Source organism: Apteryx rowi, unplaced genomic scaffold, assembly GCF_003343035.1.
Source record: "Apteryx rowi isolate R43461 unplaced genomic scaffold, aptRow1 scaffold_13, whole genome shotgun sequence".
Taxonomy (NCBI): Eukaryota; Metazoa; Chordata; class Aves; order Apterygiformes; family Apterygidae; genus Apteryx; species Apteryx rowi.
This window is the reverse complement of record NW_020447530.1, coordinates 5,284,570-5,309,161: the sequence shown is the minus strand read 5'-3', so window position 1 is coordinate 5,309,161 and position 24,592 is coordinate 5,284,570. Positions and strand designations below refer to the sequence as shown.

The window sequence follows — 24,592 nt, the reverse complement described above, 5'->3', positions numbered from 1 at the left end:
GGATGCTGCTTTGCCACCAAAACATTCACCGTAATTTCAGGACTACACTCGTGGGCTTCAGACCTGCCCTGCGGGACTTGGGACAACCAGACAAATTTTTCAAGTGTATTCATGAGTTCTAAGCGCCCCCCTGAAGATGTCTGCAAGAAGGCGTGATTTCTGACAAGTGTTGAGAACTTGCTCTTTGAAACCTGGCCTCTTCAAGGTGTGGGAAGCAGGACACCCAAAAAGCTGAAACAAACTCATTAACTGCTTCTGAAAATCTCCTTTGAAAATGCCATCAGAGACTGGCCACATAAATCACGGAAGCAGTTTGGAAAATGCCCAACTCCATCTTTGTGGAGTTCAGTATTAGGGATCTTGGGACAGGACTGATCAGCAAATGAAAAAAACCAAATGATAAAAGAAACCATTTATAGCCAACAATAAAACATGTTATTTGAGAAGTCACTAAGCTCAGTAAACTACCACTTTGGACTCCTGAAATTCTAGGGTAGCTCTACAAAAATCATTTTATTCACACAATTCATGGAAGTCACAGCAGGCAAGTCTGCAAGAGAAGAGATCAGATGTTCAGGCAAACAGGAATAGAAAGAACACAATCAGTGAGCATCCTAAAATCAAAATATCATTTGAATGCACGGTCTTTTTATAAAGTAGAGAAGGTAGCATGAAATTTAATGTCTCTGTATTTAATAATGTCATTATTTTAGGGGCACATTTAATTTTAAAAGACTATGCATTGAACTGCATCGAACTGATGAAAATTTTGGTCTTTTCTGTTTTTCAGTAGATGCTTGGGTTTCCAACTAGATGAAGATTTCTGTAAGATGCAGCTGTTTACCCTCAGGAAATAGATCAGTTCATAAAACAAAAGCTTGAACACTCACAGCTTACTTTGAGTCTCTGATGCAGGAAACCAAACTTTGCACCAAAACATTCAGATGAAAATGATTTTGGTTTTCCTCTTTCCACTGAGTGTGTGTGTAAAACAACAACAAAATCCCACCCAACAAGTCCCGACTCAGTTCTTAAACAGCATGGACAGATTTTYAAAGGTTTAGCACTTTCAAAAACCCAGGCAGGCCAGGAATCAACATCACTGAGAAGAGGTGCTGAACGCAGTCCCAAAATCTGACCTTGCCTATTTAAAGAAAGTCAAATTAATGCTAAGTGAATAAGAAATTAAACAGATGCATGCTAACTAATTGAAAGAAAATAAAGAACTATTCACTTAGCTTGAGATGTTTTACCTTTGATCTCTCTTTCGCAGTGGATGCCTCCTCAAAATGCGCGGTGAGAGCCATAAGCAGCCCCACAAACAGATTGTTTAAGCTAAAAACCTCTGCTGCGATGGACCACTGCCATGTTAGACGAGAAAATGAAAACACCCCCGCAGCAAGGATTCCTCCAGCATATGAGCCAGAAAGCCTGCAAACACAGATAACACGAAATCTTCTTTTCCAACAAAAAAGCCTACTTTATTGTCCTTTTTTTTTTAAACATACTGTAGCAGCAGAAATTATGACTGCCACCCAGCACCCTTCCAAAACATTATATGGTTAATATCTTCTTAATAATTTCCTTACACAAAATTACAAATAGGAAGCCATCCTGTGTATCTGCAAACCGCTGAACGCAGCCCCTCAATACCAAATGGCCGGCGAGCCAGACAGGCTTTTTCTTTCAAGCATTATGAAAACTTCCAGTACTGAAGCCAGTTCAGAAACCCTGATGAGCAGTGACATAGTGGGTCATGGTGTACCAAGCCAGAGAGTCATGCTTTTAACGGGATACTCTCAGCTAGAGGAAATATGAGCAACGGTGCAACCTTAATTCATCAAGACACTGAATAGAGTGGATTAGAGCTATTCATGATGGACAGCATTAGGAGAGCTTTCCCATAGAGGAGGTTTTAGTTTCTTGGGGGTGGGTGAGGATTGGAGCGCTGAGGGCCCCAGAAGGGAAATGTGCCCGCTGGAGCTAGGAGCGAGGCCAAGGGGAAGAGAAAACGGGGGTCAGCTCCAACAAGCAGAAGACACAGAGGAAGAGGCATGAAGCACCCAGCGCTTGGACGTCTGCAAGCTCCCCGGCAAAGCTTGGCCCCGCTACAGTAATCGCCACCTTTGTGACTCCCAGATTGGATTACGGCGCACGCTCTCCACGGAGCCACTCTCCCAAATCGGCTGGATGCTGCAGCTGGCGTGGAGAGCCCACAAGGTGGGATTTAGCTCAAGAAGCCTATTACACCRGGTCTTCAATAGCGGCTCTGGCTCCCTCGTTGCATTAAGGGGCAGCCCAAGTTCTCTACTTTGAACTCTGTTGAAACTTGGCTGTTTGGGGGGGCCTATACCTCATGAAGTCACCTTGAAAAGATGCCACATAGGGTACCACAACTACAATCATGTCTTACTCAAAGACATAAATAGCCGGGGCTATGGTCAGGGCTCCTGTCCAAAAATTCATCCAAGCTGTGAGACTAAACCAGGCTTTACTATGACCCAGGTATTTTTCTAGTCTGAGGTGTGATCTGCCTCTCCCCATTACACACATTTCCATTTAGACTTTGCATTTTCAAAAATAACTTGTGTTGCCAAGAAAGTTTAAAACAAAATTATTATAAGCTAACCAACCTGTTCATCCAGCTACCTGTTTAAGTTGCTCCTCAATACTGACTATATCCTCTACCACAATCAGAGTGAAGTCCCAAGGTTACTCAGCCTGGCTGGGATTGCCCATCAGGGAATCTAAGCAGTGGGTATCCACCTAAGATTTGCTTATGGGCTTCTTCACAAGTCATAACTTTGAGATAAATGAAGACCAAGAAAACAAAACCTGTAGCCCCTGTGAACAAAAACAAGGGAGGAGCTGGTAGAGCACTCGCTAGAAAGGGCTCTTCTCCTTGTTTATCTTTTCTTCCCACTTCTCTGGAACAACCTAAGCTCCCTCAGTCTCTCGAGCACACTGAAAAGCCAACATAACACAGAAGATGTTAGAGAAGGACCTGTGCAGTTAGGACTGGAATTTTCAGTCCATTAAAAAAATAGGAGGCAGCATTCATGGGGAAGAGAGGATGGCAGAAAGACTTGGGAAGAAGGTCTCCGTTCCCCATTCTGCCACTTGAGACRCTGGGTGGCCTGGGGTTAGCCACTCCATTGCTGTTGCCCCAGTTATCTCCTTCCACAAAACAGGACTAACTTTTTTTTTTTTTTTTATTAACCTCCTTTGAAAAGTGTTTTCAGATGTGCAGCTGCAAGACATAGCTGGAGGGTGAGAAGCAAGGCAGTTGATTAACACTGGACAAAAAGTAACCAACTCTCAGATATTCAAGTCCAACCCAAATCCAAGCAGATATTATTTGCTGACAGGAATGAAACCTAAATGCAAAGTTTAAATCATTCACAAAACTATTGCACTGAAGAACAATTCTCAACCTCTCCTACCCTCTGGGACTTGTCAGAAAAGATCCAAAGACGGTTAAAGAATATACTGCATCACCATGCAACCCAGGATGGGTGCCAAAAAAGGACCTGAGAAAGCACAGCAGGATGTTGTTGTACACAAGGAGGACTAAAATAAACAAATCCTGCTTCTGGTAGTACCCAAGCAACTCCAATTTCTTCCAGACATGCAGCTGACTGAAGAACCATCCCCACTTATAGCCCAGTTCCCCAGAATTAGGCTTGACTTTGCTACAGTGCCTGTAGTCCTGAAGGCTAAACCTAGATGACAGCAGGGCAATGCTCCCTTTTCAAAGGCACAAAATGATGCTGACAATCACTATATGAGGGGTATGTTGTCTCTCTGACAGGCAGCAGCTCCCAGTCCCCAAACTCACAATCCAGTGGGAGCAAGTAACTGGGAACCACTTGGCTCCCAGAGATGTTTCCCTCGATTTGAAAGTTCCCAGCTTTTTGCTCCTAATGTTTGCAGACAACTCTGCTATGGGTTGCTGACACCAAGTTTAATCTGCACAGGATACTTTAAGTGTAAAATAGGGTCATAAATAAAAACAGGCCTATATGTGACTTTTTATTTGTAGACGGAGCAGATCAAGACGTTGTAGGGGCATTAGTCAGAAGTCCTGGTGACAGAGCGAGGAAATAGGGTGACACAGTGCTTCAGCATCAAGACTGTAGGAAGGGATCTTGTAGATCAACGGGAAGAAAAAAGCTTGAAAATTCCCAAATGACACCAGGTGCAACTGTTTTAGACCAAAACTGTTTTAGACCAAATCTGATCCTGCAAAGGATCCTATCAGCTTTTGAAGAAAGGGGATACAGAACCTTTTCCAAAAAAAAAAAAAAAAAATCAGACAAACTTTGAAATATCTTCTGTTGCCAGCTAAAAAGCCTGGGTGTGCTGGACTGACCGTTCCTGACCCTGCCACAGAGAACACTCCAACTCAGCCCTGTCACTCACACCTTTCTACACAATAATTGGATCATAGGATTATTTCTTCGTGGTGAACACTAACATGCCTATAAAATGAGCTGTTACATCCTTATCTAAGTCCACAGGGTAGCAAGGCCTAGTTTAAACGTGAAGCTCCCGGTCTGCAGTCATGGGCAGTAAGATGTGCAGCATGGATTCCCTCAGTTAGTCCCATTCCTCCCCTCTTATTCAAGCCTGCCCCAGCCACGATGGCTGCAAGACCAACACAGGGTTTGTGAATCGACATTTGCCATACAAATTCACCCATGCTGAAGATGAGTTGTGCTTTCCATAGCATCCAGGCAGCTTCGAGGCTTAATCTGATGGCACTGGGTGACTCCAACACAGCCCTGGTGATTTGATTCATACTGGTGTATCTGTCTGCCCCACCAGAACTGGAAAAGGAGTCTAAGAAATTTAGTCATTAAAGTGACTATTAATACACCAATGGTCCTTCAGGATTTCCTCATGTCTCCCTTCTGTTCACTAATGTTTCACCACTGCAATGGACTCTGTAGGTCTCTTCTGATGCATAAACATTCCTACAGCTCAACACAGGTCTGGGCATTTGGACAGAAATTCTTCAGAACAGAGCCTGTTGCTATTCAAAAAAAACCAACAACAACAACTAACCAACCAACCAAAACCAAACCCAAAACACCCCCCCCCAAAAAAGTGGCCTTGAGAACTCAGAATTTGCTTTCCTCCTCTCAGTCAGTAGAAAGATGCAGTACTCCAATAGAAAAGGGAAAGATGGAGGGAGTTTTCAGGAATTAACACAAGTTGTGGTTCCTACTCCTAAAAGAAAATAGCAGGAAATGGCAGCAGGGCCATTGCTTCAGATCATAGCTGGCTAGGAAAGCAGGGTGTCAGAGACCCTAGCAGAGACCCCTCACCTGTGTTGGAGGAAGGAAAGTAGCTCATCTTGCCTGAGAAAAGTCACCACTACTTTGAATAAGTGGGAATGAGGCAGGTTCTCCAGTAACTCTACCAGAAGCAAGTGTAGCTCAGTCTTGATTATTCTTTTCTGTTTTCACAACTCCTATCACAAAGTGAAACTCTTGGAAAAGCGAGGCTGCTAAGCTTAACTCATGAACACGTTGTGTGCATGCAGCGCTCAGTTCCTACAAGTACAGTGGATGATAAAAATTAAACTGAAATGTGTTGCATTCTTGAAGAACATCAAGATAGTAGCTTTGGGAAAAGGAGTTGGATACCTAAATGAAAACTAGAGTTTTTCACAGACTTTGCTACCAGCAATGGAAATGATGGACTTAAAAGTTTAGTGACTCAGAAGGAAATACTCTGGGAAGAGGAAGTGATGAGAACAGGAATCCTCAGATGAGGGTGAGACCTACCTGGCAGAAAAAACATCAAGCAGGTCTACACAGTGTAACAGCTGGTGGTGCAAAGTAGCACCAGAACGTCCAACAGAAATGAATGCAATATAGCTATATCAGCATGATGATGGGTCTAAACTAAATCACAGCTGCTGAGAGGCTGATCTAATGTGGTTATACTGCTCATTTTGATTCAAAAGACGGTCTTCACACACCATTGCCCTGTGTAATCTGACAGCCCTTCTCTAAAACAGTGTGGCACTGCACTGTGTCACTGTTGCCTTAGTGCCAAGAGGCTGTTCATCCCCATAAAACCAGGCAGTGTCCGAGGAGGTGACAAAGCAACTCAGACAGAGACAACACAGATCAGCCACGGACAACATTCTGGACCAAAGAACAATTTTTAAGCGGAAAAGATACTTGCAAGCATTCAGTCACATACAGCAGAAAGACCTGAAAGAATGGAAGAGGCACGAAGATGAGAATGAAATAGAGAATGAAAGAAAGGAAAGATCAAAGAGACAGGGCAGAGATCGGAACCTGAGGACAAGAAGCTTGAAACTGGTAGACAAGGACAGGATGAAAGCTTCTGCAAAGTAGGACAGTGCTGTTCACAGCTGAAGATGATGTTAGCAACAATGTGTTGTGTAAGGACAGAGAGAGCAGGCAGGACACCAGGGAGCCAGAAGGAAATGGCTGCTTTAGTTACAGGCACAGACAGTATTTTAGTGGTCAAGACACAGTATGTTATAGTGCAACAAGATGAACATGAGAAGCAAAGGAGACATCCTGTAACCACAGCAAAAGCTCAGCAACAACTCAGTTACCAATGTTGAGACGGGGGAAGGAACAAAGCGAAGAACTCATGCGTTGTGTGGAATGTAAGACGGGATTTTTTCATGGTGCTTAGACGCACGCCTTAGAAAAGCCAAGAGCCTGACACCAGAAACAAACACTGCATCTATCATAAGCATTGCAAATAATTTTACAGTGGAGCCTTGCCAGACAAGAAACAAGTATACAGCCCCGGGCCTCTGCCATCCAGACTGGAGACCCACACTGCTCCATCTATATTTGGCAGTAAACACACTGGGGTCAGGTGAAGGAAATGGTTGCTTTTTTCTGAAAACACCTCTTCTTTAAACACCTTGCATGACAAAGACCAACTCCCACCTGGATCCCCCAGTGGCCTCATGTAAAAGCAACATCTAGAAGGGCTTTATTCCATCACTTTTGGGGAGTGGGGAAAGATAGCTAAAAAAGAGGGTAGTTTTGGGCTCACCCAAAGCCAGCATATTACCCCCAAATCTTTTCAATTATTATAATAAAACACAGCTGACTGAAACAAGAAGATCAAGGGTTTGCTAGCAATTAAGACATGGTGCCTGTAATAACCATCCTGTGTTCATCTGTCAACACAGCGTAGGCATAAAGCAACCATCCAGTGACTCTCCAAGGAAGAGGGATGCTACGAAGAGCAGAAGATGGGAAAAACCCCACCATAAGGCTCTGTCTACCTGGGAGGGTATTCTGGGCTTGGGGTAGGTAAAGCAAATCTCTTGGAAAGGAAGCCTGGGTCTCCTAGAAGAAAGCATTGAGAGGTGGTAATAAACTGCCTTTGGAATGGCCTCAGCAACACAGAAATCGGTTTTTGAAACAAGAAAAGATTTTCAGCCAACACAACAAGGGGCAAGTCTTCATAAAGTCTCCTGGCGATATTAAAGCTAACATTGTCAGGCCCACTTTGATAAGAATTGAAGCTCTGAGCTGGAATAAAACCCGCCTTCTAGGCTTGTTTATCTTGCATGGAGGAAAAGCCAAAGGGAACAGCTTGTACTTTTGGTTTTGCAAAATAACTAGTTTTGGGCAAGACCTGCTCAGAACATGCAGAGTACCTTTTAAAAACACAAAAAGGGGAGAAGGTTCCTTCCTATCAACCAACTAAATAAAATCTTCTGAACATGGGCAGAAATTCCTAGTGTCTTAAAACACACTCAGAAGGGACAGAAACAGTCATCAAAGAAGAGGTTACACAGTTCTTTGTGAGCAACATTTTCCCATGGCATGCCTAAATATAAAAGGAAAAAACTGATATATATAATTATTTTGTTTTCCTTTTCAGATACCAAAGAGTAAAAAATGTGTGGCTGGGCCTCAACTCCAAGGAGGCAGGCAGTAAAAACTTCTTTTAATCTGGAATATTTTAGCTGCAGCTTTTTATTAAGAGTTAAATCAACAGGCAGGAAAACTGATTGAAATTAGGTATTTTATATGGCTGTGCATTTATATTTCTATCTTCTCATTTGTTGGCAATCACTGAAACATGTCAATTTGCAATTTTAAGTTTAGTCTTTATTCTAAGTTTGATACACCTTTTTGCTAGCCAAAACCACAGGTACATCTATATGAATTTAAGTAATAAATAACATTAAAGTTAAATAATTGATCATCACTTTCACTTTATGTTAGAAAATGATGGCTGACATTTTCTATTTAAAAATTTGCAAAAAGTTATTAAGTGATTTGTCTATACCTATATATGGATGGAAACTGGAATTTAATTAAAGTGTTTTAGTTAAAAACAACTATCTTAAGTGCACTGGATTCATTAGGAAGAAAAGTAAGCTAATCAAAACATGCTTTATATTTGAACCTGATGTATTAAACATTGCAAATACTTATCTGTATCTACTGAAATAAACTGATTATTTCTGCCCTCTGTTTCCCCCAAAGCTTTAAAACTAGCAGATCTCAGTCTCACATGTTTTTTACTCAGAGTGGAAGAAGAAACAAGTTCTCCTGCTTTTTAAACTCTCCACTAGTACTCCAGCTTTGAATCAACTAATGGATCGATTTTTTTTCATTTCAGTTTCTCTCTGCACCTGCAGAAGACGACCCTGCTGCCAATGGTTCCCTTAACACTTCCACAGGTTCTGACTCCAGAGTCATCACCAACAACTTCTACTTCTGCACTGCTGTGACTTAGTTTTTCCATAGCAATCATTTTAATTATATTTTATTTAATGGTATGATTATAATAGCGCATTAAAGATTCAACATTTCAAATTTAACTTAGAACAGGGTTCATTTATTTGATTTATGAAAAAAAATTAAAATTTTTTTGTCCTAGGCTAAAAAAGAATGAGACCTAGAAGACTCAACAACAAAACTTTTGCCAGACTTACTTTAAGTGTGTATGTGCACTGGTGCTAAAGTAAAAGAATTATATTTAAAAACAAGTAAAAAAAAATCAAACATGAAGTTAGGACCAAACCAATAATAATTATCCAAAAAACCCAAGCCCTCTTGGTTTGCATGCCTCTTCCACACAGTCTCTTAGTCACAACCACTCAATGGACAAAAGCCGATTTCTCCCGCTCTCAGCACTGAAGAGCCACCGCAGGTACTACAGGGAATAGCAAACTAGCTTCTATTCTTCCTCAAGGATCTTCACTTGAATAGCCACTTAAGTCCTGCCTGCAGAACCTGCTCCCGACGCTACACGAGGAAGGAGAAAAGAGCACGGCTTGGTTCTCCGATCCCGGGATGAGCCTTCAGTGCTACACGGAGAAGAAAAGAAGGTAATAAAAACCAAGCAAATGAGCAGGAGCACAGAAATGGGCACTTTTGTCATAACTGACTGCAGTTGCACACTTCAAAAGGGGACTTTTACATCACACAACTTCAGCAATTCCAGCAGACCAGCGACAGCTCTGCGGAGATAGGAGAGTGGCCCTCAGCGCTTCCTTCCCACCCTCTACGGGACTCAAAGGTCTCTTCTGCGTGATACACCCTTACATGCAGCCAAGGACCACAGCCACCTACTTACCCTCCTTCTTCTTATAGCAACACCCAAGCTGAAAAGCACACAGTCAGAATTGGAGAATGAGTATTTAGCTAGTGAGGAGTTTGGCCCTGCAGAGCAATGCTCTCACATATGTCCCGGCAACCCTGGGCTTGACTGAAGTTTCCAGCAAGGACACAACTGCCATGGCTCTTTATTCCTGAAATCAAGTCTCTGCCTGTCCCCTTGGTAAATATGGGCCCGCGAACGTCATCAGTTTGTGCAAGAGGTATCCTGCACACCATGAGCAGAAGCTCTCAGGACTGAATGGCTTCACTCAGGATTTTCCCCTCTCTGCCCAAATCRAGAGGAGTTTGGATTCTGGAATAAGCCCTTAGCTCAGCTTGTCTCCAAAGGAGGCCTTTGAAAAGTGGGACAACCTGGGACTGCAGAACTGGACCTCGATGGGTCTTCACCTCATCCAAAACGAAGCTCTTCATCATGAGCCCTTCTGCCCTCTCCTAACAGCGTCCACGGGCAGAGCAACCCGCYGCCTTTGCGGCAAGGCTGCAGCCTCCAAGCAGCTGCTGCAATACTAAATCCTAAACCTTGTCATGAACGCGCTGAGCCTGAAATTAGTGCATGTAACCCAGTTGTATCAATACGCCATGGTAAACAGGATTTACAGTGACGTTAAGGGTGACCTGACACGAGTGGTTTCCAACAGACTATTTTAGCAAGGATGAGACTAATGGCACCACCGTAGGCACCAGCCCTGCAACTGGGGGGACTGGGAGACCCCCAAGAAAAACACCACTGCAGGAACCCCACGCCTACAGCTATGTACCCGGTGTCGGGGCAGACGGATGGAGGCCCATGCAGAGCGCCTGTGCCTGGCTCTATGCATGTCCTCACAGAGCAAGCCGACATGGAGGCACCGGCTGATGCTCAACTTCTCCTGCTGCCAGGGCCCGTCGCAACAAGGGCCTCTGAAGCACGCTGTCTGCAACGGCAACTTTCCGAGAAAGTTGGGAAATTAAAAGTGCAACACCATGCTATACTAGAGCAGTTCATGAGTAGCACTAAGTTTAATAAAATGCATATACAGCTGAGCACTTAAAAAACTCTCTGTACTATCACCTCTCCAACAAGGCAAATTATAAAAACTATACTTTCAGCCACTAAAAAAGCGAGGGAACTTCTTTTTCCCCATCTTTGTAAAYGGCAAAGGTACAGTAGTTAGGATACATTATTTGATTCATAAACTAACAATAAAAAAAACCTTTAGAAAGCAGGTAGGCGTTTATCACGGCGACCATAACAAACGGTGCCTGCTTCCAGCGGCAAAAACTCCGCAGGAACCGGCTTTAGCAATTCCAATGTTTTATAAGTTGGGGTGGTTTTTTTTTTTTTTTTGGTAATTGAAGAAACTTTTCATAATCTGACATTTGTTAAAACCACTTATTAGAAATTATGCAGCACAGTAGCTGTGGAAAAATGAGCTCGCTTCACAATTATAAAGTCAGCCTGTGCAGCCCTCTGCTATTGTACGGAGTGGCATAAACCCCACGGCGGCCTATCAGCTAACTGGCAGGCAGGGGGCTGCGCTATTCAAAGTGAGAGATACAAGCTGCAGGGCAAAAACCTGGCAGCTCCCATCTGACCCCGCAATCCCCTACCGGTGACAGCTCCAAGCTCCATAGCAAATTAGGCCTTCTCATATTACAATTGGAGAAGACAGATTCCATTAGCAGTATCTGAAATTGAGTGGAGAGCTGCTCCGTTATCAGACTTGACTCATAAGCACTGCTATTAATCAGAGCTATGATAGCATTTATATATTTCAAGCTATCTGCTGCCGCTGTGATATTCCGCTACAAAGGGTTGATGGGACTTAGGAAAGTGAACAATAGAGCTTTCTGGGAAAAGCAGAGTAAATCAAGAAAGTCTATGACTTCCGCACATTCTGAAGGGATTGCGGTTTACATAAATTTTCTCCCAATTGGAGATTGAGCTCTTCCTCATCTTACACATGGGATTTAGTTGTCACTCAATGGTAACAGCTGTGAAAAGGTGAAGCGGCCCACCGCTCAGAATATTGCCTTCGCTTTTAAAGCAATTAACCCATGAACAGGAGGATACCTGGTGATATCAAAGGGATTAAGCCAGGCAGTGCATTATTAACATTTCCTTGAACTAATTCTAACTCTGACTAGCTGTCAGAAAAGACTCTTCAGTCTTTAAAAAAAAAAAAGGAGTTTTTGCCCTGCTTTTTTTCTTCAAAATGAAGCACAGCTATTTCAGCCTAATGTGCCTACTTTATAGAAAAATGCAAATGAACAGATTTGTTAATGTCTTTAAACAGACTGAACTCAATGCCATTTTATTACGAGTATGAGAAAATATATATATATGATCAATTAGCCAGAGGTCACAGTAGATATTCTTCTAAAAGAAAATTAATGCTTGAGTACCTTCCATTCTTCTTTTCCTCCTAAAACTTAGTAACTACTTGTTACTTATGCATAGCTGCTTTTGAAACTGTGAAGATCTTCATACTGTGCTACAATGGCAATAATCTAAAATAATCTGTAATCTCGAAAATCCAAATATGCTCTATAAGAAGATTCCTTACTCTCTAAAGCACAGTATTTTAATTTGCTGTTCTTTGCCAAATGGAGCAATGGTCAAGTGTGTAACAATCGAAAAGAATATATTCTCCACTTGGGGTAACATATTCCTCCCTTGCTTTGGAGTCATAACACTCGTTTCCGTAATCTAGCTCTTGGAACACTTAAAATTGCCCCAAATCCCTACATTACCCACAGCAAAGATCCTCTTGAGTTGATCTGTCTGAAAAGCATCGGAATCAGAACACGAACGTGTAAAGCACTCTAAAGTGTAATTTCATCAGCTCACTGCGCTGTGGGGACGTGTTAAATTAACCATTAGCTCCCTGCGCTATGTGCAACTGCTTAGTTTCTGTGCTTTTGGTTCAACATACAAGCCAGGAACACTTCTTTCTTACACCTAGTCTTCTTCAGACCTTGCAAAAAGAAAAAGTCAACTGTTCAGTGACTACTTTTGCTACTGCATACCTGTACATCTGAGGGACGTGGAGCATTTCCTCACCAGCCACACAGAACAGACAACTTTTTCCAGCACCGGGTTGTTTTACGGAAGCAACACATTCCGATGGCCAGCGAATCACAACCTTCACGCTCGGTTTTGCCTCTGCTGCCTCCTGCCTTGAACCATGAGCTCGCTCTCGAGAGTGCAACCCAGGTAGCAGATCTTCCTAAYGCTCCAGCACGCTTGATTCACAGGAACTCTTCCCCACAGAGCTCGAGGACATAAATAACTGGAGCAGTAAAGATCAGTCAATATATTGAAGTGCCACTTCCAAAACACCTCGATGATTTCATTATAAAATGTTACTACCACTCCTTTTTGTTACCAGTGGGAGAAAACTTGGCTCCAGTTTTCATCTACATCCACAGTTTCTTGCACAGCACATTGGTGTGGGGGGAAAAACCATATATATCTATTAGTCTAAAACTTGACATAATACCTAGAGCACCAGCTGAAGAGATGTGAACTGCTCGATTTAATGCATATCTTGCCCTTTCAATAGTCCGTGCACAACACACTCAAAATAAAGCTGCCAAAAACTTACAAAAAGTATTTATAAAATGATACCTTCTGCTATACTACTGCACCTGCAATAAGCTAGCTATGCACATATAGCAAAACACTCAAACTATGAAAGGTATACCCTGGCAAAAAATGCACTTAAAGCAAAGAAAAGCATACAATTTCTCTTTGCAACAGAAAATGCAAAGAATGCATCATCTGTGCAGAACTTTGGCAATCATATTATAAGAACATAATTGGTTTACTTTGTAAACTTGCTATGCTTTGCCTCCCACACTACAACAAATAAATATTTGTTTAAAGACACAATCATATAGTCGCACTCTCTGCATCCTAAAAACATAATGCAGTTCCTCTGTCTTCCAAAGCAAAGATGAATTATTTGCATCAGTTATAAGCAGTCTAAGAAAACTCTTCGTGAATGCCATTTTACGATAATTACAAGCAATTTATTAAGACTGCGTGGAGGGGAAAAACATATTTGACAACTAATTCAACAGAGTAAAATGTTCATTCAGTGATGGTCTGGATTACTGACAAAAGAGCTTTTTGCATGAACACGGTTCAACAGAACTTTAAGATGCAAAATCCGTGTTTTAAAAAAAAAGGGGGCAGGGGTTTCTTTCCATCGATCCCAGCAGTGACTACACAGAGCATCCTGCAACCGATTACCTGGGAGAGGAGGGATCTGTTTAAAGCATGAACGTACTGAACGCAAGTCGATCCTAATCCCGCACGCACTGCAACGTCCCCCTAGAGCGGCACGAACGCCGCTATCGAGGGAATCAAAACTCCCTCATTACGCAGCAAAACAAATTGTCCCGGCCCGTGGATGAATAAACTTGGGAAACGGCTCTTAAACAAACGCCCGACAAAAGGYTAAATCCGCCCAAGGAATATATTTACTGTATGCACGGGCTGGAAAACGCACCGACCCCCCCCGCTCCCCTGCCGGGCGGTGACGGTAAACAGCAAACGCGCCCGGCCGGCGGGTGTGCGCTGCCAGAAGAAAGGTTTTCGAGGTTAAGTGCGGGTCACGCGCCAAATGGAATCGTAACAGCCCAGCTGACATGGTATAATGTCTTCTTCCACCCGATCGATGGGGCGCCGCGAGTCCCATCGCCATAGAGATGGCCTCCTCCTTCCGAAGGGCGCCTTTTGTTCGGCACGGGAGCGAGCGATCGGCCRCTCGAACCGCGCCGCTCCCGCGCGAGCAGGACTTCACCCACTACGTGTGCTCCTAACACCGACGTATTTTCATACTAACGCTGCCAGCTCGCTCAGGGCGGAACGAGCCGTCGCTTATTTTTACCTCGGGCGCCGCAGGGCTTTCGGGGGGTCGCTTCGTCCGCTAAATTTTAATTAAGAGGCAAAAAATACGGACGGGTGGGATAGGCTGGTGGAGATCCTCTGCGAGGCTCTGGAATGCTGGTTAAAAACAAAACACGGTGCCGTCTAATATTGCAGGCTTTCAAGCCCGCGATGCCAATAAGCAAATACTTCCAGAAAGATTTTTTTAAAGTACAGAGCAAAAGAAAGAAAAAGCTTTTTTGCTAAATGAGTTCCTTTAAAAAAAAAACAATTTTAAGGTGTTTAAAAGGAAAAGCATGGCATCGTAATTTGTAAATATAACTGACCCATAATACCTTACAATTCATTTAAAAAAAAAATCAATCACTGCTAGTCTTAATAATCAACTCAGTCAGTGCATTATATCTATGAAATTATTTTTGTAAGTCTTGATAGTCTCTATCATCTCTCATTTCTATGTTTTCTATTCTTTCACGCACGTTTTAAATTTGACAGAACCTTTATCTTCCAAATCCAGTTAAACAACAAAAAAACATAAACCTCTAGAGGTGTAAAAAATTCCCAAACTTAGCTTGTCATTTTCCTACTGCACTTCCAATTTCTCTAAAGCTAAGAAAAATTCCACATGATTTCATATACACAAAATGTGCATGTAAGGAATTGTCACGTTTGAGTTAAAACTAAAAATCTGGACAGACCTTCACAACAACTGTAAGTGTAAGAATAACTACAACTAAAGAAAAAATTCAAAACCCAGTACTCACAAACATTTAACAACTCCTTTTGGGAGTTTTTAATATAATCAAAATAAATTGTGCTCCGACACTGCAGTTGGCAGTGGACATGAGAGGGCAACACTACTTCCAATACTCCAAAATATGCTTTAGTATACAGAATACTAAGTTAAAAGACACTGACTTAATTACACATATCAAACAGTAAAAGCAATTGCTTTAAATGCATTAGTCTGTAAAAATATTTAGGAATTGCTCAAGCAATTTCAGGATGTTTGCATACACGCTTTGGAGTTCAGTACAAAACAGGCATTAAGATCCACTGTTACGTGCATGATGTTACACAGTCAAACAGCAATTCCTCTTTAATAGGGGAAGATCGTCGGGACAGACAAATCCTGTGGAGCCTTGGGCATTTCTCACTCCCCAGAAGTTTAGGAGAGGTCAGGGCTCTCGGGCTGAACAGGATCTGGCCCATTGTTTATTCCTGCTTTTATTTCTAGGTTGCACACGGTCCCAGGGAAGCTTTACCCGAGGGGTAAAGTAGCTCTACCAACTGGTTGAAGAAAACTGCTTTGACAAAATAATCTCAGTTATAAAGCGCCACATTTTGTCCCTCCGTTCAAAGACCCAACAATTCTGATATAATTTCAGATTTCACTAACGTTTTCAGTCTAGCAACGTGCCCTATTTTCCCTGCAAAAGCACATTAGAAATTGTTTGTATCGGTTGCGATAATCCTCTCAAATATGGGTCAGGCTAAGGTTAAGAGCAGAAGGAACTTCCACATCAAAGACAACGCGGGTTAACAAAATCCCAAACCACGTGCAACTCCGATTGTTTCCTTTTTTGCAGGGTTAGAGGTCTGGATAAAATGGATGGGTTCCGGCAGGTCTCCTGCAGAAGTGCACACCTACGCCGGGGGAAAAGCCACAGCCAAGCAATATAGGTGGAAGCGGCCTATTGATCTTTGCTGTTCATATCGCCCTGTCTGCAAGTATTCGGTCGCAGGCTGATTTTTGCTGCAGCACTGGCAAGCAGGGAAATTGCACGGGGAGGCGAAGAGAGCAGGTACCACGGGCAGGCAACTGCCCATCCGCCTCCTCGAAGAGGAGCAATTAAATTAAGTTCACGGTTTGCCGATAGGTGAAGCTCATCTTGTTAATTTAAACAGACCATCTGCATCTTTATATAATGACAAACTTCATTAGTTCTGGTTAGTTAAACTGATCAGTGAGTTGTGATAATGAGACCGAACAACCTGTCACGTCTTTGTAAGGCAAAGGGTGCGCTTTTTATTATTGTTATTATAATTATTAAAAAAAGGATAAAACCTTTTGTGCAGGAAAGAAGGTCAAATTCAGATTAAACTACTGTTAGTTTAATCAGAGGAACTAATTACAGCTCGAAACATAGGGGGAAAACACGAGTTAAGAGGCCGGAGGGGGAACAGAGGGTGCTCTAAGAAATGCCCCAAGCGCCGTAGCAGAATCATGACAAGAAGAAAACACCGACAATGACTTTACCTGAAAACTGTGCAAAAAAGCAAAGACGCTGCAGCTGCTCCCAACAAGCCGCAGAGCAGATTTACTCGGTACGCAGCGGACCCGAAGGGGAAGAGCCCAATTACCAGTTTGGCCAGCAGCGTGAACAAAGGGTAGCCGGGAGGGTGGGCGACCTACGGACAGATCGATACGCGCTCGTAAAGTCGCCGTACAGCCRCAAGCAAACGCCGACGGCGCCGGAGCCCGGAGCGAGCTCTCCTATTAGCTTGCTACCGCGCGCCGGGGTCTAGCRCCGGTAACGGGGGTCTTTGAGCAGCGGCTTTGCTGCAACAATCGTTTGGTGCCAATTTTAACTTAGCAAATATTTTCTTTAGTGGATTYGGCTACACACATCGCCCGTAATAATGAATCGCTGAGAAAAGAGGTGACACGTTTCATTATCGGTCCTTAAACTGCTTGTTGTTTGGGTTCACAGTATATTAGGGTCATTCAAAAGGCTGTTTTTAAAAAGCAGATTCTGAACTATTTTATTGGTTAGCAAGTTGAAAGACCACACTGCTATCGGATTACCACCACGCTGTCAGTCCTAAGGTCTTGCCTAAAGGGATCATGCACCACAATAAAGTTTATTAAATAATAAAACTTATTAAAATTGTTAACCCGATTTATTTTATTCTCCCCAGCTTATACAAAATTTGGGTTGATAATAAGCCAGCTACTGTATATACAGTAAAGCCTTTGCTTTATAATTTAGTTTAATTGGATTTAAAACTTGAAGTAAATTGTCGCATGCTGTACTTATAAGTTAGTAAAAACTGTGGTTTGAAAATAAATTAATCTACTTTACTCCATGCTTAATTAAACTTCCTTAATTCCTAAAACTGTTAATGAGAGCATTGATTAAACAATAAAACTAATACTTACTCCAAGCTCATATGCGGCTGTGATCAGCTCCCCTGTGAAAAAATAATGTAAAACCAATAATTACTATTAGGAAATGACACTCCTCCAAAGTTTTCAAAATCCAAATGCTTGCATTGGGGTTTTGCATTAATTTGACTGGATAAAACTGTAAATCTGTAGAGATTTAACAGCATGAAATTTTCTAAGAATATTTTCTCCCTCTGATGTCATTGCACAAAATATCTTTTGTATGTTTTCACAAGACTTTTACGAACAGATAAGTGAAGGTATAGGTAAGCTCTGTTAAAGAATGGGCTGAAACAGTCCAGTTACAGGCGTTACTGCCTCTGTGTGTGTGTGTGTGTGTGTGCGTGCGCACGCATGTTTGTGTGTGTGTATTTTTAATTTAAAACCCAGAATGCTTGATTCAATAACTTTCAAGCATTAGAGCCGGGAGAGCTTACACTGCATTGTCTCTTAACAACCTGGTTGYGTCTCATTAAAAAACACGGCTTTATATTTTTAAACAAGGTAAAAATAATCATTGTGCATGCAAATGTACAACCATGTATCTGGGAACGTAGCTATTCCCTGATGCAAGAGGAATTCTTGCAACATCTGCTTCAAAAGTAACTCCTTTACCTGGCAGCGGATACTACATTCAAATGCTGTTCTCATTATGTAATACCATTTAGATTTTGCATTTCATTTGTACTTTATGCCAGGATGAATAACTGCCACAAAAAGATTCCTGTTAGCATAATACTTGGCATTTTTAGAGCACTTTACACTGAAGCATTTTGCAATGCTACTGAACTGCATATATAAAATATATTCAATACGCACAAATATATTAAAGGATGATGGGCACAACAAAGGAGCAACTAAATTAAAAATTATGGCTGGTATTCGGTCACTACCCAGAACAGAAAGGATCTGAGACACCTTGCAGCATTTGCTACCTCTGCCATGCTAGAAGAGAGTCCCCCCCACCCTTTCTTTTACTTCTCCCCCTCAAATTGAGTGATCCAATCTTTCTACCGCACAGCCTAGTTATTGCTAATTTCTGGAGTGCCAAGGCTGAGGTATCTTTGCCCCATCATTACACAGTAAAGACGCAGAACGAAGGGCATCGTTGCTTTAAATGCTAAATAAACAGCATTTTATTTCTGCACGTTATCACTTCATTACCATCCAACATAAGGGCTAATGATTATAAAAATGGCACGGTTAACTTTAAATCTTGGCAGTTACGGTAAGCAACATATTTTAAAAGGAAGATGCAGGTCAACCTATAATTGCTGTTCGTTACTGCTGTACAATTACAGCTATCACCTAGAGCACGCGAGAAGCCCAAGGGACAGCCCTTGGGCTTTCTGCATAAAAGCCTTTCAGACGTGGGTTTTACTGTGCTTGCAAACACTGGTTATTTTTATTGCTATTCTATCTTAAGAAAGTTTCAATCTATTGCAAGTTTGCCAAAAAAAAAGCTGATGCAACTGGAAATGAGTCCGTCCCAAGTTTGCTCGTTTACTTCGCAGCAGTTCCGACATTTCCAAAGCACCGCGAAGCCAGGAGGACGCGCAGCTCAATTCCGCGCAGGCAGGAACAACTCGGAGGCACTCGGCATTTTCCCCTGCCCGGAGCACTCTCCTGAGGACATACGCTTCACCTCGCTTAACGGAGCCAGGTTTGACCTCTTCCACGCACGCTAAAAGCAGCACGTGGGGCTGGAAGTCCCGGCCCCGACGACGCCGAGGCGAGTTTTGCTCCTGATTTCGCAGGCACCGCAGTTTCCCCTCTGCTCCTTCGAGAGCCGCTGTGTCCCCGCAGGGACTCGGGGGCGTCTGCGTTGCCAGCGAGGGACGAGGGACCCCGGCACGCAGCGGCTCCTCGGAGGTCCGCGCTCCGTAACAAAGCCGGGGCACTGTGAAAAGCGCAGCGCAAGCCCCGAAGTTCGCCATTTGGGGAACACCATAATCCCAGCCCGCGCCTTGGGACGGCGGCAAGGCAGGCTTTGGGAACGTGCCTACCGTCTTCCTGGTGCATCCCTGGTTTATCCTAGCAAATACCCTCGGGTTCGTTGTCAGGAAGATGCAAATACCTGCAAGGCATCGCGCTCGGGCAGGTGGAGCTACCRGGAGCCGAACGGCTAATTACCCTGCAGGCAGCAAAAGGTCATGCTAATAACGGAAACCCTAAATTAGGCTTCCAGGGACTTTCCCAGCGTGCTGGCAACTGCTCTTCTGTGCAGTTGCTAAGCAAGGTGAATTACCCAGAGCCCAAAGCGTCAGATGAACAGCAGGTAAAGACAGGCTCGGGGCTCCGGCAACGTTTCCCCCCGGCCCAGCCAGGGCACCACAGTCTCATGTGCGAGACACGGCCACGGACTCAGCTAAGTCCTTCTTGGACAGAGAAATATGAGTCTAAAATGCCTAGTATTGACTCGAAAGATTATGCCCTATTAGGTTAATACATATTGCTATGATATCGATCCATACCATGGGCAAGAACAACATCAAAGAGATACACACACAAACCAACCAGAAAGCTGGGGAGAAAAAAAAAAGAGGTGCCCCGTGCGTGCCATTGCCAGGCTTTGAAAGCAAAACAGCCCAGCTTTGCCCAGGAAGAATTAAGGAAAGAAATAACAAAACCTCCTAAATCACTTCCCAGGCTGCAGGCCCATCGTCTTCCACCGGACAAACGAAGGGGAGCGCGTAACGCGGGAGGAAAAGGGCTGGCCCAGCCCTCGGGTTAGCAGAGACGGAGGCTCTACAGGTCTCTACCCAGGACAGGGAGCTGGGGCGCTATCGGGACTCTGCTTTTGCACCCTCCTGTCCCCTTGGGTAGATCAACAGCTGCTTAGCCTCTTTCCCTAGAAACTTTATATGGGCTATTTAAGTGCTGAGCATTACATCACACAACAAAACTTACGCTGGAAGAACGCAGCATCAACGTTTTGTCAAAAATTGATTTCAATATACCTCCCGTGAAAGAAAACAATCCGGGGTGTCTTCAGACACAGACTCAAATTGAAGAGTTTATCTCTGCGCAATCCTTGTGTAAATACATTTCTGACTGTCCAACTTGATTCCCCAAAAAAAGGTGTTCAGGCAGCAGGCCTAACATGGCTGAAAACGGACTTATCCCCAGCAAGGCTGGGAGCTGACGTCTGAAACATCAGAAAGAATTTTTTTTTTTGAACTTGAGTTTATTTGATCCCTTTTTAAGCTGTTTTAACATGTGTGGATGTTTTCAAATTAGCTCTGAAATTCATTCTCTCATTTCTTTATTATAACACTAAGTAACATGTGAAAGCTGCCAATGAAAATATCTATTGCCTTTTACATTTTCGGATTACTGCAAACTTCAGAAACAAAAATATACAGAGAGCTTAAAAAAAATAACAGGCTCTGTGCCTGAAAGCAGATACAGCAAATCCTTAAGCACCTCTTTACTCACACAAATATCTTTGGTGATTTTGATGGAGTAACTTTCAGATATACGCCCAAGCGTAGTCAAGTTAAGTGCCCCGGGCAATGCTGCGCAGAGACCTTTCCGCTACCTCCAACCAGGCTGGCTCACCAACAGGAGGTGATATGGTTGAATTACCATGGTGCTACACGTGGGCTATTGAGTCTGTGAGCAATGAGGTGAACAACCCCAAAAGTCTTATCACAACAAGATGGCACGGCAGCTTCTGGGACCCAGGCAAGTATCTTTACGTGCACCAGGGAGTGAGAACAGCTTGGCTGAAGACCTTGAAAATWTACTGAATTGTGTTCTCTGAGGTCATTTCAGTTTTTGCCAGGACATATCCTGGTTTTGGAGGGTTCAGAAGAACATCTACATTGATTTTCAAATCTGGCTCTACAGAAATCTATTTTTCCATTAAAGTTGGTTATCTTCCTCCCGAGGAGGAACTATAATCCTGCTGCAACCCCCAACTCACTTCCACCAAGTGCCGCCGGACTCTGAAAACCCAGTTGTCCCCAGCACACACAGACTGGGCTGTGCACCAYGTACACAGCAGGCCTGACACTTTCCAAACCACAACTGAAATACCTCGGTGCTCCTCTGGGACAGCGGGCTGGGACAAGCACAAGGAGAAAGAGAAAACAGCTGGGACAAGCCTGTCTTGGTGAAGCTCCAGTAAACACAAGCAATTCAGGTAGCAGAGACTTGGAAGAAAATCCAAAAAAACAAGGGATGTGAGGCCATGAGGCACAAGCAGGACCAGACCAGCCAGGGGATATTCTGCAGAGAACATCTCAGGCAACATCTCCACATTGGTGGGGTGTCCTCACTAGTACCCATGGGCACTTCTGCATCTCCGACACCAACCGACACAAAACRCACGGAAGCGCTACCCCTCTGTCTTACATCTCACCTCAACCAGAGCCTAATTTCAAAAGCCCCTTTCTAATTCCTCTACAAGCATATCAAAGACACCAGCTGATGGTTAACCATCAACACAACTTGCCTTTGCCAAATTCGCTTTTCAGGACCACCTCTGATGGCTGCTCCTCCACAGCCTTTGCTGTCTTCATATCTATCTGAGCCACTTCCCACCTGCATCATGTCCAGCATCCAAACCAAGGTATGAGGCCATGACGAGTGATTCACAATTTCAGCACCTTCCCAGCACGGTCAGTCCAAAGCTTGAAGACAGGGGTGCACCAAGAAGCTCCCCGAAAGGTGCAGACTATCTCCCCTCCCAGCTACCTTGTTTGGCTGAACGGAGTAGAGCTTTTTTAACCCACTTTGGAGAGGCAGGAGCCAGCACCCGGGGCGATGTCTATACAGACACCTAGCAAAAGATTGGGCTTAGAGGCAACAAGTGACTCCTCTTACGTAATACAGTGACATGGATTTCCTGAATCCTATTAAAATGTGAACTAGCAGGCTTGTCCCTCAATCTGGCCACTAACAGGGTCTCTCTCTAAAACAAAGGAGGGGGAAAACAAAAACAGGGAAAACAGTCCCCTGTTTTCAGGAGGCAAGTATTCAGTAACTTTGATACCTCTGTCAGAAGTTATTAACAGAGGACTGATGTACACTGTACGTTTATATGTGCATTTCTGTACACACACATGCTGTGCTGGGAGGTGCCTTGATGCCTTAGGAAATTAGGGTAAAAGCAATTCTTCCCTCTCCCCAATCCAAAAAAGGGGATAAAATGGATGCAATAACCCAAGGAAAATGGGCCAAACCCTGTTTGGCTGGTTCTGTGCGGCTTTTGTCGTTTGGCTACTGACTGTATCTAGTGGGATAATTTACATTAAGCAAAGAACGAATCCCAGTGTCAATTTATCATCTAATCAGGAGAAACCGTATCCTACTTTGTTATGTTTATAATGGTTATTTGCATCCTGGAGGCAAAAATCAAGCTCAAATACAACTAAAACCCAGGTTATCCAGGTCCAGAAGCTTATCACAGAACTAACAGCTCTGAGCAAAGGCACCGTGCACATTAGTAGACGTTCACTTCCCGTCAGGGAGTACTTTAGAAGACAAAATGATAACAACTGAAAATATATTGATCATCACATACTAACTAATAAAAGCAGAATAAGCAAAGAGAGCCCTTTATAAACTTTGGAGTAGAAGCAAAAGCCACGAGGCAGCACCCCAGCCAGCCTAGCAAGGGGCATATTTGCATGTCTTGTCTAGAGTGTGGGATGTAAGTTCTTTGCAGAGGGGATTTAAAAATAAATTATTTTAACATTTGGCAGCTCTGACTAGCAAACAGGGTCCCTCTGATCTAGGCTGAAGCCTACAAATGTGGGTATACTAAAAATGAATAACACAAAGTTGCATGAGTGTCTATCTGCAGGCCAAAACGAACACTCTGAGAGCCAAATAACTAGGAGGAGTTTTGTGTAATGAAATCAAGAGTTGCTTTCTACTACCTTTAAATCAAATAATCCTCACTTGAATCACTACTCAATTTTACGTTTGTATGTGAAGAGCTATGTTAAATACATGCTGCCCAATACAAAAAGCACCCTAAATCTACCAGGTAACACTGTCTTTCACCTAACTCTAAACAAAAACTAAAAGCAAAATTTTAAAGAAATGTAGTTACAATATGTGTGCATACATACACACACACACACGCTTGTGTTCACCGCAAGCTGTAATATATGTATCCACTAAAAGCCCATTCATTAACAAGGAATTTTACGTGCATCTTAGATCTAAAACTGGAGATGGTCAGGTGGCACAGTCGGACCCATTCAACACTCTTTTGAAAGATGAGAAAGAAAAAGTACATCTGGGTACTTAATCCATGAGAAAAAATAAATCAAAGCATCACCTGAAAAAATACCAGCCCTCCTGTCCCCGAATCACAGCTACACACATGCTACAAAAAGCAAGAAATTTAAGCAAGACCAGGCTAAAACAGCAAAACCACAAAGGCGCCAAACAGGTGAATTTTTTTTCCCGTCCGATCAGCAGAACAAAAAACAAAGCAGCAGATAGTTCGTATGTCACTGTCAGCAAGCTGCACTTTCAGAAAGACAAATCCATAAATCCTACTGCTGTGTCGGCTGTAGCTACATGCGCCGAAGAAAGCACGGGCCCAAGGAAACACATTTCATGATGCCACATCTGGCATGATGGCACATCTGGCCCTCTGATGCCACAGGCTGCCCTCAAGGCCTCTTTCTAGATCCCTCGCTGAAAGGCTCAAGTACTATTTACTATAAAGCCTGGTACCTTAAGGAACCAGAATGATTTGGGGTGTGACAGAGAGGATCGGATCTGAACAAAAAAATCACTTTTCAAATAAGGCATCCCAACCGTGGCAAAGGAGAGCCCTGTGACGGCATGGTCCATCCACGAGCTAGCAGGGATGATCCCCTGGCAGCCTAAGGCACCCCCAGCTCCCTCCCTGCTTGCTCGCYCCAAAACGTGCAG

At 43.3% G+C, this 24,592-nt stretch overlaps 1 protein-coding gene across 1 annotated transcript in view; it reads right to left on the bottom strand.

Moving 5' to 3' along the window:
* TMEM260 (transmembrane protein 260) overlaps window positions 1–22,218 on the bottom strand; it is a 36,542-nt gene extending 14,324 nt beyond the window's left edge. The window contains exons 1-4 of the mRNA XM_026056075.1: window positions 22,152–22,218; window positions 17,687–17,718; window positions 16,784–16,935; window positions 1,254–1,431 (exon numbers count right to left, since the gene is read on the bottom strand). Of these exons, the coding sequence (XP_025911860.1) occupies window positions 1,254–1,431; window positions 16,784–16,935; window positions 17,687–17,718; window positions 22,152–22,218 (429 nt within the window). The remainder of the gene's footprint in view (window positions 1–1,253; window positions 1,432–16,783; window positions 16,936–17,686; window positions 17,719–22,151) is intronic.
* Between the last annotated feature and the right edge of the window lie 2,374 nt (window positions 22,219–24,592).